The following is an 18,684-nucleotide window of genomic DNA, read 5'->3' as shown; positions in this document are numbered from 1 at the left end:
TTTCTGCAAATAGTTGTTCTAATCTATTACACTTTTGTCGGCTATATTCAGGAGGTCATATCGTGTTCATTAATACCCCCCCCTTTTATTTGTGGTGTAGGACAACTTACCGTATTTCCAGTAAGAATAACTTTAATCCGTTGTCGAGTTTCGACCAAATTCGCGAAACTTCATAAAAATGTTCAAGGATATAAAAAGAATTGTTGTGTACCAAACATGTACACTATCTCGCAGTTGTTTTATTTCAGTTTAATGCGATATAGACCCGATCTTCTGTTAGGAGGGAAAACCTGAACTATCAGTATATGACATTCTTAGATTTATACACTGACGAGCCAAAACATTATGACATTCCCCACATTTTCAGTGAACTCGTCTGGATGACATGGACGGCACATGGTTAAGTGGGAAGGGTATTTAACTGCTGCTGGAGAAGGTAATTGAATCATTCTTACACGTTTGTGTGTGGTGGGGGAAGGCTGCTGATCTAAGCGAATTTGATGGAGAGCAAATTCTAATGGCCCGAAAACTCGGAACGAATATCTCCATAACTGCGTTACTGGTAGGTTGTTCACGATCTGCCCATGTTAGTATTTACGCAAAGTGGATAAAAAAAAAATGCCGGTGAAACCAGCACTAGACTCCAAGGTGCTGGACATCCACGTATCATCAAATAAAAAGGACGTCGGCGATAATCCCGCTTGGTGCAGCGAAATTGGTATCAGACAGTGGCTCAGCTTACAGCCCAATACAATGCAGGTCCAAGTGGTAAGTGTTTCGAACAGTTCAACAGACACTGTTGGGTATGGGACTGCGTAACAGACGTTCCATTCGTGTGCTTCTGTTGACTAAGCGTCATTGTCAATTACGCTTACAGTGGGGCCGAGAACATTGATACTGGATGATAATTAAGTGAAAGACAGTTGTCTGGTCGGATGAATCACGATTTCTTTCATCACGTGGATTGTCTTGTCAAGGTACGCCGTCTTCCAGACGAACCCCCTTTGTAGGTCGTACGCAGGCTGGTGGTGGCGATATTATGCTTTGGGGGACGTTCTCATGGACAGCTCTGGGACCCTTACTTAATGTGGAACAGACCATCAAAGCTGGACTATCTGAATATAACTGCTCATCAGTTGCATCTTACATGGCATTTTTCTTCCCAACTGGAAATGGAATCTTTCAGAAGGACAACGGCCCATGTCACGGGACTCGAATTATGTTGAAGTGGTTCGAGGAACATAAGAATGAATTCCAAATAATGTCCTGGCCACCAAACTCGTCGGATCTTAACCCGATAGAGCACATTTGGAATGTCATGGAGCAGCAGCTCAGAGCTCAAACACCATATCTCGACTTTGCGTGACCGCTGCTTAGACATTTGGTACAACCTGTCTCGACTCATTTACCAAGAAAGTGTGGCATCCATGTCAAGACGAGTTGCAGCTGTTTTGCAGGCCAAAGGTCGCGCAATGATATTGAGTAGGTGGTCGTAATGTTTTGACTTTTAGTGTATTGAAAAATAAGAAACATTTAAAGCCATTACATATTCATCCTGAATAAAGCTGTTATAAAAAATATAAATTTTCTGCCTAAGCAACAAAAACGGGGAGTAAATTAAGTAAAACAGCATTCAGATCAACATAGAACAAATGCGTAAAAATTGCAAACAGTAAAAGCAAAAACAATGAAATCCAAAAATGTGGTTTATTTGATTATGGCAAAGCCTCGAGGGCCATCTGCCTTAAGGAAGCTCCTATACTGAGTGTACCTCACCAATAGATGGCAGCACCGGGTTCCTTCTCTGTTCTATGGAGGTGACAGTATTTGTTTGTAGCAATTGTTTATGATATAATATGATACAGTTGCTTATGTTTAATTTGCAAACTACTTAAGTATTATGTTAATGGGGGACTGGAGGGGGTTTTACTGACTCTGTTCCAGGAATGAATAAAGTATTTGTTTCTTCTTATATTTTGCGTACTCTTCTATTTTGCTAACTCCAGTCAAGTTTCTCATTCGTTTCTGTTTCGTTAAAATTTTAATTTAACCAGTTTACACTCTCTCAAGGGCCCACCAGCGGCCGAGCGGTAAAGTCGCTGAACACTGGTAGTTCGGTCCGAGGTTCGAATCCCGCGAACGGGCTGGCTGCATGGGCGTTTTCGTGGTTTTCCCCATGTGTAACGTGTATACGAGCCAGTTTCCCTTAGAAAGTCCTCCACGAAAGGCATCCCTCCCCTTAGGCAGATAGCCCTAATGTGCTTTGCCATAATTAAATACACCTTACCCTCTCTCATGATAAAGTCGTTGATTTCAAAATTGTCGTCTGACGTCAAAATATCGCGGACACGTAGGGGGCCTAAATCGTTAGTCCCGAGAGACACCCTAGACTGTTGCCTTGTGAAAATGAAAAGAGGTAATAAATGTTTACTTTTGTCACTCTTTCTCCACATCGGGGGCTATAATAAGCTCACTATAGTTCGACCGCCTCATTCGCGACCATGAGCGCAAACACGCATGCGCCATTCGGACCGAATTATTCTCAAAATAGGGTGAAAAGATGGGGACTTTCTAAATTCTCTCGTTCTGGAGAAGAAAAGACCTTCAAGTGATCTTTTATGTCGCAGCAAGTAATAACGCCCCTTTTGGACGAGTGTATGTGTCTTGGCAGAATGCCAACCAAGGTTGCGTTTCAGACGGTCGAACTGTAATAGACAAGTGAAGTAGAAATGCACTTGTCTATTACAGTTTTCCCCTGGTATTACAATATTCTTTTCCCCTGGTATTACAATGGAACAAGCGCTCATTTTAAAATATGCTTTTAGGATCTTAAAAACGATATCTTAATAATATAAAAAGATAAAATCTCAGAACGTCCGCCAAAAGTTTTGAATGTTTTGCAGCTCTAATTAGAGCTTTTACTGCTAAACCTCAGCAGCCAATTAGAGAACAGGCTTTTATCCAATGACACTGTCATTTACGGACTAGATTAAAAACATCCGAATAAAAAACAAATCTGTGGTTGAGAAATTCAAACTCGTGAATCTCCTAATGGGAAAATAATACAAATAGTCATGGAAGGTCTTGACTTTTTCATCGAAATCAATTTTGAAATGTAATAAGCTACAATTTTGTACTTTATATACTTTTTATATTTAACAGTGTTTTATATTATATATTCATCACGACGAAGGAACTTTTCCTGAACAATTATATTGCATAAACGATCTGTTTCTTTCTGCAGTGTATGTGCGTGGATGTCTCATTTCAAGATTGTGTTATAATTACAATTGTGTGTCACTTCCTTAACTTATATTCAAGAAACTACACAGGCGAGCATCAGTTGGGGACGCATATAAGCATTCTGTACCGCGCCACGCACATAGGGAAAACCCATACTTGTGATTGGACATACTTTCCGATGACATTTTATCTTGGCATAATGACGTTTAGGCGGGATTCGTACGGTTTAATTTTCGTTGAATGACGCTCATGAATGACACTAAAACGTGAAAATTGTTGTTTGTTTTTCTTTGAAACGGGGGGCAAAAATAGCTGAAGCGTTCTGCAGATGGGTTCCTATTTCATGGAATAATGAAATCATAAAATCTTTCAAAGATGCTGTTAATATCAGAAGCAATCTTAAGCGCTTAGATTATATACACTAATTTTCATAAATTAAGAATAATTCAGAATCACATGGAAATCGAACTTTAAAGTAAAAATTTCACATGTAGAATAATCGCACACATCTTCAAGAATAAAATGCAAATTGCAGGAAGCCATCAAATGACGCCGATAGTACATCACAATGACGAGAGTGTAAGAGAAGTGTATATAAGGAATGGTAGCAAAGCATAAAAATTTTCACAAGCTTTCTTCAAGCCGCTTAGTGCCACAACTGAATACTTTATGACACATAGGACGTATGTGGATAATTTTTTTCTTGGTAGAATTATCGGCCACCTGGAATGTTTGAGTAGTCAGATGGAAGTATCCAAGGAAATTGGAATAGCCCAAAGTATCATCTCTAGGCTTTGGCAACGATTCCAAAATAATGGAAATGTTAGTAGACGTTACAGTACAAGTCGCCTCCGTGTTACAATGCCAAATGAAAACGATATTTGGCAATAACTGTCAACAGAAGCAGACAGAGCATAGCTTCAGACCTGTCTCGTCAGCTACCTTCAGCCATTGGTACGACAGTTTCAAGGCAAATTGTGAAGAAACTTTTGGAACAGATTGGTCTATATGCTCGCAGACCTGTCAGATGTGTTCCGCTCACGGCAGCTTGCTATCGCCAGCGGTTTTGCCCGGAGCAGAGAACATGCGATGTGGACATCGTTATAATGGTTTCGTGTGATGTTTTCCGACGAGTCCAGGTTTAGCTTGCAGTTTGATTTACGTTGGACTTTCATATGGAGAACTCCAGGTACCCGTTACCACCAAGATAATATCATTGAATGACACTGTTACGATGGTGCAGTATTGCTCGCTTGGGGTAGACTTATACTGGGCTCCAGAATAGATCTGCATGTTCAGATTGGAACCATGCTAGGCAGATTTATCTGAACATCATTCTGGAAGAGCATGTCCGTTTGCTTAGGGGTGCCAATGCCACAGAATTTGTGTTAATGGATGACATTGCCCTTCCTCACCATGCAAACATTGTAAAGGAATGCCTTCAATCTGAGGATATCACCCGTATGAAATGGCCAGCATTCTCACCTGACTTGAATCCGATAAAGCATGTATGGGACATGATTGGTGGACCAATTGCAGCTCGTCGAGCATCTCGTGATGTGTACCGAAACTTTGGAGAGCTTTGTTTGCTGACTGGAGTAATCTTGTTCAAGATCAGCTTGATAATTTGATACTCTGCATGCCTAGACGTTGTACGGACTGTATTTCACCGTCTGGGAGACATATCATGTGCTAACCGTCATAGTAGCCATGTAACGTTAAGTATTTGTAAGGGAGATATTTTTTGTAATTGCTCCCGGGAGCAAAAATCGCAGTTTTTACGAATGGTATCATACATACATTATCTTTTCTGTTCTTAATCTTTTGTTTAATAAATAGCTTTATGAATAAGTCACATTTGTTTTGTTTCTGAATCTATATTTGCCGGAGCTGACATTATCCTTAATTTATGGACATGAGTGTAAATAGCTGAGTTCATGAACTTAGTGCAAAAACCAAAACACGACAATCTGGATCCAACTGTAAAAGGCAGTGTACGCTAGTAAGTATATTATTATTGTAATTTTGTTGCATTCTGTTCCTTTCACATTGCAGAAAATATTTCCTTTGCAAATGTTATTTCCATGTTAATGTCCATGTCATTTCTAATGTTCTGTTGGCATAAATGAAAGAAAAAATGCATTCAGTATTGTCGCAAATTTAAAACCCCTTCGAGCCGGGTAGCGAAAACGCGCGCTTATCGCGTAGGCCGGCAGTGTCTTCCGCGAGCGTCTCTCCAGGGCGGGGGGCTTTTTTGCTACTAAGCCTAAATCCATGAAATTTCCGAAGTATCAACGCATTGTTTAATAATGCTCTATAGAGTATTTAAACGGCTTATGCTTTATAGATATTTTTATATGTATACTTTAATTACCTTATTTCTTGTTTAAATGCATATTTTACACATTTTATTTTAATTACTCACCACTTTATGACTTTTAACATTATACATCTGAAAACTAAATATATTACTTAAAATTCTCTTTTCGTATGAAAAATTTTAAAACAGGGATCTACACACAGTCTTACGTTACATTCCTTGAACTCGTAATAACTCTTTTGCCGTTTTGGAGGATTTTTCCGGGAATGTGAACAAACGAAGCATCGTCGTCTCATTTTCTTATCAGTCTCTTCTGAACAAAGTTTTGGAAAATGTCCTTCAGTTAATCTTTCAGAATCAATATCAGAATTTCAGAATCAATATCTGAAATATTTTGCATCATGTCTGTTATTTCATGCTCTGTTAAACATTTTCGATGCTTCGACATTGAAACGGTAAAAACAGAAAGAATTCACGTCTAACAAGATCTAATTATTTTCTAAAAACTGAACTGTAAACGGAAATACTCAACGCTTTAGCGCATATAAAACTTCTACTTACAATAAACAACTACCACGTGCGAATAAAGTGCGATTTAAAGAGACGTCATAAATCACGCCATTCGGAAACATTTAGTTCCCCGTTTGTTTATATAATCAAAAACACGTGTATGTGAGTCATGCTTCTCTCATTTCGAGTAGAAGGTCTAATGTACATGTATCTGAAACCATATGGACATACAGTGCCATCTTGTGGCAGAAATTATAGTTTGAAAAACGTTCCAAGGTACTGGCACAAATACGTGACACTCGGTAGAAAACGCAACAATGCTCTGGCACGCCTGCGTGTCGGCCGGTAGATAAGTGTGTTCGTTGCTGGCACGTATACGTGACAGTCGGCGCGAATGGGTTAATACACGTGCATAAGAAAAGGAATTTTTCCAACAAGCACTATTTTTATACAAAGCTACAAATGATGTTGCATAATAAAAATGAGCAATCTTCATAAAACAGTGTTATTCAATTTAAAATACATATCGCCATTTCTCTGTTTCAAGTCTATATTAGCCCAACTTCAAAAATAAATTTTACTTTTTCAGATTGAATATAAATATTGTGAATTTATTGTGCACTATGTTTGGTCCCAACCTCATTTTAGCTATTTCCGAAAGTCTGATGCTTTTGGAGATTGCATCTGTAGAGAATGGATATATACGTATAATAAACATAAAATAATGAATTAATAAACACAACACTTTTAATATGAGGGGTTTGGTGCTACTTTGGTAGACGGTTGCACGGATTTTTGGCGATTTACGTTGGCGCAATTGTTGGCGCGATTTTTACAAACGTCAGCCATCTTGAAAAACGCTGTTTTTAGGCATAGTAAAGTATTCGAAACTTTAAAAAAAAAAAAAAAATAAAAATAAATAAATAAATAAATAAATAAATAAATAAATAAATATCGTTAAAAGTAATGGATTAAATTTTTGTTGAAAATGTCGTTTTTTAAGATGGCAGGCAAGTGTAAATAAATACATTTAGTATGAGTATAAAATACTAAAGTAAGGTTATTATTACTTTCATATAGCAAAGAAGAGAATAAAAACACCGCTATAAAAACATTGTGCCAACGTTTAATTAGATTAAAACATTACTGAAATTGAATATCGAATTAAAAACCATCATACCAACATTTAAAAGAATAAGAATATTATTAAATTCGGATACTTTAAAATACGTTATATAGAATATAATTAACATTAAAACATATGGACAATAAATATCTCAGCAATTTTTGAAAATAGTATATTAATTTTTTTTAACAAAAATATAAGTATACAATTATAAAATAAAAGCAAAATATGTACTTACATTTTTTTAGTCATTTAACATGTTGTTTATTGATAAGTACCACAAAAAAAATCGGAATCATAATTTAGATAACATCTTTGAAGGAATTCGAAGATATGAATTAAATTTTAAAACGGCGCGGAAATGCACAAATTGTCAGTAACCAAACAGGGAGCTGATTACAGCTCGTTAATGCACAAATATTCTATAACCAATCAGAGAGCTTATTACATCACGCCTAGAATTAAAATTATTTAAAAATTCATACATAATAAAATCATTTTTAAAAAAATGCAAAGTTAAATTGTATTTTAATATTTAACAGCCATAAATAATGTTTAAAACATTAGATTAAATTTATACATATTAAAACCAATTACTTTTAAAGTAAGGTGACGTTATTCAAAATTAAATTGATTTTGATATTTAGAAGCCATAAATAATATTTAAAACACGGAATTTATGCACAATAAAACACATTATTTTTTTAATAAAATGGCAACAAAGTATCGGTTACCATAAATAACTTATCCAGCAATGGGTTTACCATAAGTTGTATTACTCGCTAAAAGAAAATTGCCAAAATCCGTGCAACCCTCTATCAAAGTAGCACCAGGGGTTTTAAATTAAGAGTACATTTATTAATATCTGCGCATATTAATACACACTAAGGGAGTTAGCACAAGGAGGAATAATACTTTTTCTCCCTAGTAAAACAAAAATGGCTACATTTTTTATGTGTTGTAAGAAGTGTAATCTCATAGCAACAAAAATACAATGCACGCAATTATCTTTTCGGTAGTGCTATCAGAATGCAAACAAATGGTATGGAGGTGTACCCTTGAGCCCAAGCAAAGTTAAGACGTTCTTAAACGTAGAGGAAATGATATGATCGGAAGCCATATCCAATCACGAAAAGGGATTTTTCCCTATGTTCGTGGCGCGGTACAGAATGCTTATATGCGCTGGGGACAGCTGTCCCACTGGCCAAATCCGCAAGCTTCCCTCTTAACCGGCTACGCTTTTGTGCGATTTCTATCACAAACGACAACGCCTTAGGCATATTCAGAATCGTGGGTAAATATTGTTTATGTAACGGCCATGCATTCAAAGTTCAACATCGACCTTTTTTCAGCATAATTATGATAATGCATAAAAATATCTTACAGAAAGAAGATTAGCCGGCAGATCATTCGCTCATTTTAATAATGAATTGCGCAATTTCAAGGGACTTTTGAATGCAAATGGTACTCCAAAATTTTTAATTTTTAAATAATTTTAAAATATTCGAGTGTCATTATTTTCTTCACTTCATTTCTCATTTTTAAAAAATATGGAAAACAAATTATTTTTTCAGTTACGTTACACGTTGCACGAAAAAGCAAAATTAGCGAGATGAATTCAAAATCACACCAGTTCATATCCACGCAAAATATGAAGGTTTTTCTTATGGTTTTTTGATTTGTATGGCTTTGGAGTGAATGCGTTACTAAAACAAAGATATTTGTATGCCCAGCTGTTCTGGATGTATTACTTATGGCGTGTTCCGACAGTCTTAAGATAGTGCGTGGAGTTTTTGTGAATGATGGAATCGATTAAAAAACTTGCCGAAGATTCCTCTGGTTATTGGTTAGGTATGGAGCCTTCTATACATTTATGCTTTCTGAAATGTTTCATGGTAATTTTTTATTTAACTAGTAAGTGTGGGATTATTCTTAAACTGTTTATTATTTTATCAATTTAATTTTAATTAAAATGAGAATTGATGCATTAATCGCATATTATATTATTTATATGTATACATTTTGCATTTATAACCTTACATGCATATATTTTCAACTGCTGATTCCTTTTGTATTTTTTAGTCCAAAGAGGCTTTGTCTCTGAGGGACTATTGTTTTCATTTTGCGATTTTGCCTCGAATCACTCTGAATGTCCGTTTCACTTTTCAAACTGTTGCCACCAAATAGTATCGCCTTGTATTATATTTGAAGAGATTTAAATGATGAAGAATCTGCTTAAATCTGGGCCTCTGGAAGCCGAAATCTGGAATTTGTTTTATTATCGATGTCATATTTTGTAAAACTTTAACGAATTTTGGATTAACAAACTCAAGGATTTCAAAGCGAGCAATGGCAACGTTATACAGAAAAAAAAAAAAAAAAAAAAAAAAAAAAAAAAAAAAAAAAATTTTTTTTTTTTTTTTTATCTCCAGTACGTGAGACTGTGTCGGAAATTTTAAAGATATGCTCAATTTAAAATTATTTTCGATTTTGCTCTTGAACTGAATTTTATGGTTTAAGTGCGAAGAACATGATATATAATAAATAAAGGTAACACACAAATTTTGGTACTATTCTGTTTTGAGGGCCGTAAGAAAATTGCAGCAAAAATGTATGCGCAAAAGCGCCAAATCTAGCAAACGCGCCCATTTAACAGCGCGCCAAATCTAGCGTACGCGTTAATTTCAGATTGCGTAAGTTTATATAGTTCTATATTTCTTAAGACGCCATTGAAATACTAGTTTAATTTTTAAATCCTTTTTTGATTTTAAATTCTTTCTTGATATCCTATGGATTTAACAATTTGGGAATTGCCCATGACGAAAAGTCGGCAATAGAATTTTGGGTAAAGTGCAGAATCATCCACTGCTTGACGCGTTTTTAAGAATCGCGAGAATATTTTCAAAGAAAAGGCATCATTCATTATAGAAAATTACGTTTGAACAACCAACGAGATGAAATTATGCTTTAGCGATAAGTCGGTAGCGAAATAGCGATGCAGGCATCCATTCAGTTATGTTTAGCAATTTTTATATAAATTATAATAATGATCTGAAATAGTTATTTACTCTTATGCTTCCATTCAGTCATGTTTAGCCTTTTTCATATAAATTATAATAATAAAAAAAGTATTATATGAAATTAACCTTTCATCTAAATTAAATCACCAATCTTAGATAGTTATTTACTAATATACTTCCTTTCTTGCCGCAATTATTAGGGTTGCCGCAATTCTTTTTGGCATCATTAGCATGAACGATAATTTGGCGATTTTTTACGGCCCTCGAAACCGAATAGTACCCCAATTTTTTTTTTTTTTTTTTTTTTAAAGCCTCTTTGAACGTAATTTAAAATTTGAAACCTTTCAAAATTTCTTTTTTTTTAATTGGCTTTTTAATTCGTTCTTATAAGTTGAATCTGCGGATTCACAGACGTGTGATGCCTTGAAAGATATTTAATGACTAGCTGAAGTACCTGCATTGCCTAGGCTTTATTCAGCCTGAAGAAGCTTCATTTAGAGGGATGGAGGCACTTTTTCCGAATTCCCTTTTTGAAGTGTTCACGAAAATCTCACAGAAGCGCATTTAGCTTCTGCTCTAAAAGTTCTACACTGTTTCAAAGAGATAATTAACACGGCACCATCTAACGGTTTTAACAAGAACTGATACTTGCTTTGTTATCGGTTGTCTTTTCTTTAGAAAATCACCACCAATTACCCCGATTTCTTGACCGTTTTCGAAATATTCGTGAACAACCAATAGAGAGAGAGAGAGAGAGTACTTAAATTCTGCTTTAAAGGTTCTACACCCTTTTGGAAAGCTCTACAGTCTTCTCAAGAGCAAAACGAATGTGGTTCCATCAAACGCTTTTAGTAAGAATTGATCGCGGGAACTCAACAGCGGCGATGAACTGAACGATGTGAACCTAAAATGGGTGACATAATTTCAATTTTGACTCGCTGTTACGTATATAAAAAGTGCGGACCCCATGGGTTGGTTGAAAAAAAAAATATATATATATAGACATCTTCCTCTTGTTTTGAAGGTCAGGTGTGGTAAGTTTCATCAAAATCGGAATAGAACTGTAGATTTGTTTGGAAGGCAAACACTCGGACATTCTTCTTTATTTATATACAGTGGGTACAAAAAGTATTTGCACACATACATTTTTGTTCACAATTTATAAGAAAATGCATCAAGAAATACAAAAATTGCCATTTAAAATATAGAATAAGCTTATTCATTTAAATTAATTACAAAAAATACAATAATATTAATAAAAAACATTTTTTGCAACAATACTAAAATAGCTTATGTCAAAAAAGTATTTGCACACTCAACTCGACTTTAGCAAATTTGCATTTTTATGCTATTATTTGACAGTCATCCCGCAGTAAATAACATACGTAAGACTCGAAACGTTATCAGTTGATTGTCGATTTCAAATTGTAATGGCATCTAAGAAATCTGAATTGCCAATTTCGTTGCGAGAAAAAATTGTTTCTCTACGTGAAAATGGCCTAAGTTATCGAGAAATAGGTAAAAAAGTAAATGTTTGCTTCTGTACTGTTTGGTGTGTTATAAAACGTCATAAAGGAAGAGGATCTACATCAAATAACTTGCGCTCTGGACGCCCAAAGAAACTTTCACTGCGAATGAAGCGAAAAATCATAAGAAAAGCATCGAAAAATCCACTTGTTAGTGCAATTACTTTAGCCAATGATGTCGCTTCAACATCTGAAGTTCAAATCTGTGCCCAAAGTGTTCGAAATGTCCTGCACGATGCACACTTTTATGGGAGATCTCCAAGGAAAAAAATCTCGCATAACTGAACGAAATAGACTGAAGAGACTTGAATTCGCTAAGGAATATATCAATAAGCCAATTGATTTCTGGAAAAATGTCATATTATCCGACGAGAGTAAGTTCAATATCTTTAAATCAGATGGCAGGAAATTAGTTTGGAGAAAACCTTGTACTGCTTTTCATACCAAAAATGTGTTATCTACAGTTAAACATGGAGGAGGTTCTGTTATCATTTGGAAGTGCATGGCTAGCAAAGGAGTTGGTAATTTGTGTTTTATTGATGCGAATATGACAGCTCGAACCTATATTGATGTGTTGCGAGATAACTCGCCACAAAGTGCAATAAAATTGGGTATCAGTAATTCGTACTATTTTCAGCAAGATAATGATCCCAAGCACACTGCCGGTATAACACGTATGTGGTTGCTTTATAATGTACCCAGAAAACTTGCCACTCCACCACAATCACCAGACTTAAATCCTTTGGAAAATTTGTGGAATTCTTTGGATTTAAAAATAAGAAAAAGGAAGATTTCAAGTAAATCTGTCCTTAAACAAGCCCTTATTGAAGAGTGGTCGAATACTGACCCTACTGTTACAGAAAATTTAATTAAATCAATGCCAGCAAGATCACAAGCAGTAATAGATGCTAAAGGAATGCATACTAAATATTAGTTATTTGAAATTTGCTTATATATTTGATTTCTTTTGTATTCATGCAGGTGTGCAAATACTTTTTTTGATACGAGATATTTTAATTTTGTTACAAAAAAGCATTGTTATTTATATTATTGTAATTTTCCTGTTTGTTTTGGATGATTAAACTTATTCTGTTTTGGCAATACCATTTTTTTTTATTTCTTAATGCTTCTTTTTATGAATTGCAAACAAAAATGTAGGTGTGCCAATACTTTTTTTTACCCACAGTAGATGTCCGCACGGGAAAGTTTTGGCCCACTCGAAAATGAGTTTAGAACTTTTTCAGTGCAATAAGTAGTCGATATTCCAGTTTGAAACTTATGTTTTATAATGTTACGAATTTTGTATATGTACAAATAATTTTATTGAAATTATATGTGAAATTGTTGTATCTGTCGTATAATGTAACGTGAAAGCCTCAAGAGTATGAAGCTCTGCCGGAAAAATAAGATTACAGGTGCAAGTCCATTTAACATTCAGGTAAATGGCCATCTTGCCAACTTGGCGAGAAGTCAGTTAATCTGCTGCTGGCGAGATAACGCCAAGTCATAACGCTGGCGAGATAGCGTAATTAGTGAGTTATTTGCTGGCGATGGTTTTGGCAACTAATTTTTGTGTCTGAATTTAGAGAGAAACCGCCAAAAGTCGCCAATGGCGAACATTTGGAGACGTGTTGGTTCGATGCGTACGTAATTGGCCCAGTGCATATGTAACTATATCGGGTCGTATATATCTACACCTGTGCATGCCTTCCAGCAATTTCGAGAAATTGAAGGTACTGGAAATTTCTCGGCGGCGGGGAGAAAATATATTAGGCCAAAGAGACCATCAGTTTTCAATTCAGTTCAGATTTGAGTTCAGAGTTTAGCTCAGAGTATTGAAAGATCACTCTGCGAGTTTACGCATTGAAGCTATATGGTCTTGTGTTTAGCTATTGTTGCGTACGAACGGGTTCGTTATGAAATGAATGCACAAGTCCGATGAAAAATAAACAAAAATTTATTATTATCACAATAAAAATGCTTAAATTTTCTCAAATTATCATGCAGTATTACAATATCTCACAGTAGTTATCTTTCAACTACTCAAATGTCCAATAGAACGTAATTCAAAACAGCTAAAGAAGGCTAATCCGCGAATTCGTTACAATCAACGAGAGCAGTTTTCTAAACAACAACAAACTAAGCAACTACTACAAACTGAGATGTTTTCCTCCTTTTATAAGATTTTAAAATCACGCGCTAGAATTTTCCAGTACTTTCTCGAAATCAAAAAGAGATATTTATTTATTTAATGCTCGCGCTCTTGTATTTTCAATTTTCCGGCTTAGCTTTCTTTTAATATTCGTCACGCGCTGCACTGCGCGAGAAATAAAACCATTTAATTTATAATTGAACTAACATTAGCTTTTTAAATACCAAATTCGTAACACTATCTTAGTGATCTGCAGCGGTAACTACTGTTTTTGCTCTGTCATTCTGAGAAGAGCTGTACGAGTATTTTTGTAAAAAGTTCCAAAAGTGGTAAAGTATGTTTCTAGCAAATAGCTTCCCCGAAAAGATGCCCCCCCCCCGCGGTGAGATAGCTTCCGTTTTCTCGAGAATATTCTCGATCAGAAACTCGCCAGCGAAAACTCACGGAAAGCCTTCAAGAACTGGTGACTGACATGGAGAGGTTGGCGCATCAAATATATCCGGACTGTCCATTTGATGTCCGCGAAAATCTGGCCCTGATTGATTTCGTCGATGCAGTCAAGGATCCCGAAATTCAGAAGGCTCTCAGATTGGCGGATCCGAAAAACCTAAAATGTGCCTTGGTCTACGCCATGAAATTTGAGGCAGTCTAACAAGCAACTCGTAGAGACCGTCACGTAATCAGAGTTGCGCAAGTCCAAGAGCTAGGATCAACTGACTGCTCGTTTGGACGATTTAACCAGACAAATCAGTACCTTGATACGGAATTGACAGTAGTAGCAACTGAAGAATTCAAAGGATGAAAAAATGAAGTACCCGAGAAAGATCAAGAAACGAAGGATGAAACATTTAACGAGATCAGGGCTTAATTTCTAAGATTAGAAGTGCCGGAGCCCTATGGAAGACCGTCAGCAAAGAGGAACATGAGTAAATAAATAAATAAATAAAATGACTATTAAACTCATTAATAATTTTAAAATTAAATAATTAATTATTATCAAATTAATTAGTAGCTTTTAATTAATATTCATAAATTGTTATTTAATCAATAATTATTATATAATTAGTTGGTTAAAATTTAATTGCTAATTATTAGATAATTGATTTTTATTTATTGAAATAATTAAATAATTAAAATTAAGTAAAATGTAAAGAGATAAATTGAAATTTAATAAGCGATTATTAATATAATTTTTTATTGTTAAAATAAAATTTTTAAGATAAAATTTCTACTGAAATTGTGATTCTGTTACATAAAAGAAGTGCCGCAGCCTTCTTATTCAGGGCTCCGGTACGTTCCGACTAGAATTATGATTTATTACAAAAACTAAGAAGCACCGGTGTCGATATCCGGTGGGCTTCGGCCCAATTTAAGCTCTGATCGTAGGGGGGGGGGAGTTCTTTTATCATCACAAAAATTAAATATACTTAAAGTATAGCCGATGAAAATTCCAGGGCGAAACAGAATGGGGGGTGTGAGTGGGTGGAAACAAAAAATGAGGGGAATCTTGGTGAGAGAGAACGTTCTCTTTGACCGCGGCTCTCTGCTTATATAATTGTAGCCATCAAGCAGATATGTGTCAGTGGTAAAATGAGTCCTGAATCCGACTCCTAAGGATGAATGTAAAGTTGCTGGTTACGCTTTTCCTCCCATTAGTGGATGCTGTGGGAAAGACGATGTATAGGACGTGCTTGAGCAGTTAGTTTATCTCAATATTTCACTCTTATTGTAATCGCTGTCACTTAACGTACATTTAAGAACACAAATTTTCCTTCCAGCGAGGACAACTAACTGTAAGCATTAATAACAATACACTACGATGGCATGGCGAGAAATTTACGCGTTCCTAAACAAACTCCCCCAAATTTATTCCCCTTCTTAAAGATAAAGGTTTAAGGTACTGTGTGAGGGGACTTTACTTTAACGTCTTATGTTCTCATGAGTTCGTATTTCAAGGGAAATAGAGTATTGCAAGGTCTGCTTATTGGTAAACTAAAACTTTAGGAATTCTAAATTTTTCCCCTTGAAAGTGTGATTCAGTCTTATAAAAAAGAAGTACCGGAGCTCATCTTATTTAAGGCTCCGGTGCGCTCCGGCTAGAATTGTAATTTATCTTAAAAATTGAGAAGTACCAGAGCCGGACTACAATGGGGTCCGGCGCAATTTAAGCACTGAACGAGATTGAAGAAATGAAATACGGGAGAAAAGCTTTTAATTCTCAGGTGAAGTGGAAATGGAAGAACGTAATACAGTTAGTCAATAAAGTCTGCGTACATCAAGAAAAGTAATATCAAATCCAAATTTTAAGGTGCGAAAAGGGTAGTTTCTTAAAGTTTTATTATTTTAATATTTAGTTTCAATAAGGGACTTTGAAATTATTTAACTGTAATATTTTCATATCTAATAATTTATGCACACTAATTTTTAAAAGATAAGTGGCCAGAAATCAAAGCCAATAAAGTTTGCGTACGACGCGAAGGAGGCGGGGGATTTCTTATCTAACTTTTAAACTTCAAACTTAAAAATGCAGAGAAGGTTACACTTTCAAGGTCATTGACTTCCGAAGCAAATTTCACGTTGATTAGAAGTTGCTATTTCTATTTTCTTTGACGAAAATGACAACCAATAAAGAAATTCCTTTAGTTACGAGACAACTAATTATCAAATTGAGAGATGAAGGTAAAACTCTTCGTTATATTGGTAAAACCATTGGAAAACCATTTTCTAGTGTGCAAAGAGTTATTCAAAACTATCTTGACACTGGTGGTCTTGCTGTAAAACCAAGATGTGGGAGACCGAAGAAGCTAACGCAGAGAGAAGAAAGAAAAATTCTTTTACGAATTAAACAAAATCCTAAACTTTCTGCTGCAAGCATTGCAAAAGACATTTTTTTAACTAGCAACAAGGAAATTTCTCCTGAAACTGTACGAAAAGTGCTGCGAAAGTCCGATTATCATGGACGCAAACCTAGGTCTGAGCCATACATTTCCGAGACAAATGGAAAGAAAAGAATTGCTTTTGCCAAAACATATTTAAACTCTTCGCAGGATTTCTGGAACAATGTAATTTGGTCAAATGAAAGCAAATTTACAATATTTAAAGTTAATGGCCACCCTATTGTATGGAGAAAACCAGGAACAGAACTGAATCTGAGAAATTTAAATCCAACTGTCAAACATGGAGTTGGCGGTGTGATGGTATGGGGGTGGATGTCATCGAAAGGAGTTGGAAATTTTCACATTATTGATAAAGTCATGGATAAGTATGTTTATCTGGATATTCTGAAGAAAAATCTACGAGACAGGGCCCGAAATTTAAACCTTTCTAATACCGTTATTTTCCAACAAGACATACAGCTAAAATTACCCGAAACATATAACTAAAATTATGAAGGAATATCTCCTCTATCACACTCCAAGACAGTTGCGTACTCCTCCACAGTCACCAGACCTCAATCGAATCGAACACTTGTGGGCAAAATTGGAGAAACGAATTCGAAAACACAATATTACGTCGCGAAATAAGCTAATTAGTAAATTGCAGGAAGAATGGGCGAAATTTACGTCGGATGACACTGAAAAACTAGTTCAGTCAATGCCCAGACGTCTGCAAGCTGTTTTGAAGAATAAAGGATATCCTACAAAGTATTGAAGTAATGTAAAAAACTTATATTTTGCTTTTTTTTGAAAGTGTACGCAGACTTATTGGAGGGAATTTCTGAGTTTTTTTGACAAAATTTATTTTTGAAAAAATGTAAAAAGTATTACACTGATATTATTAACTTTTTATTTAAGCTTAAAATTTTAGCTAATAGAAGAAAAAAAAATGCAATGATTAAAATACATTTTTCTGTGCTTTAAGTGTTTTTTTAATTTAAAATTTAGTCTGTACGCAGACTTTTGCGACTAACTGTAATACTGTTCGTAAAGATGAAATAAAAGAAGAGGCTAGTAAAACATCTGAAAAAGGTGAAGAAATAATTCATGGAAATAAACTTCCCGATTCTTTAGGTGCCTGAAGCAGAGATGGAAGAAAGTGAAAATGTGACTGTTAAGTTCGTAGAAACTGATATTGAAGCTACGAAGTCGGAGTTAGCGAGTATTGAACTATCTGAAAATTCATGCGAATGAGCTGGCTTGCATGGGCGTTTTCATGGTTTTCCCCACGTGCAACTTGTATACGAGCCAGTTGCCCTTAGAAAGTCCTCCATCCCCTAATGGAAATAACTTTCGAGTGCTTTGCCATAGTAAAATAAAGAAATTAGTTATTTCCATCTAGAATTGCAAACACGTGCGGTTTCTCAACATTCTTTTTTCGTTATGGAATGAATTGTGATGTTTTTGATTTGATTTAATTCACGAATTTTTACCATCCTTTATTGTGGGTTACTTTCGCGCTTAAAGGAGAGCATTATAAACTTGTTTTGTTTTAATGCTACAAAACTACGGCATTTACCTTTAATAAATCTATTTTTATTTTCCAGACATAGAGACTCATAATGGGAAATTAGAGCGAGCCATATTTATTAAAGTCTTTATCACAGTGATTAGTATGGTATCCTTGAAATTTATTTAATTGAATTGACACCAATTGAAAGCTTCATTTCAAACTGAGCTAGTAGAAGATATTAATCTATTAATCTAAACTCAATGACTCACAGCTTTAATTTGAATACTGAAATAAATATGCTGTTTTGTCGCCCTTATAAAAAAATATAATCATCTCATGGATGATTCGTAGTTGAATCCACCAATTAAGTATCATTACGTTGCATTTTGACCAATTAT

The 18,684-nt window shown here is 35.2% G+C and overlaps 1 protein-coding gene across 5 annotated transcripts in view; it reads left to right on the top strand.

Annotated features, from left to right (window-relative positions):
- The window catches only part of LOC118191818 (6-phosphofructo-2-kinase/fructose-2,6-bisphosphatase-like), a 172,594-nt gene that overhangs the window by 85,637 nt on the left and 68,273 nt on the right, over nt 1-18,684 (top strand). The window contains exon 1 of one of the 5 annotated variants that reach the window (XM_085821159.1): nt 8,987-9,050. The exons of the other annotated variants lie outside the window; for them this stretch is intronic. Coding sequence (XP_085677285.1) covers nt 8,999-9,050 — 52 coding nt within the window. The 5' untranslated portion in view covers nt 8,987-8,998. Of the gene's footprint in view, nt 1-8,986; nt 9,051-18,684 lie in introns of those variants that run through there. 5 annotated transcript variants of the gene reach the window in all.

This window comes from Stegodyphus dumicola, chromosome 7 (assembly GCF_044657685.1).
Source record: "Stegodyphus dumicola isolate Sdum_Otavi_A_Nest chromosome 7, ASM4465768v1".
NCBI classification, from domain to species: Eukaryota; Metazoa; Arthropoda; class Arachnida; order Araneae; family Eresidae; genus Stegodyphus; species Stegodyphus dumicola.
Note: the sequence above shows the minus strand (reverse complement) of the source record. Positions and strands in the feature narration are given on the sequence as shown.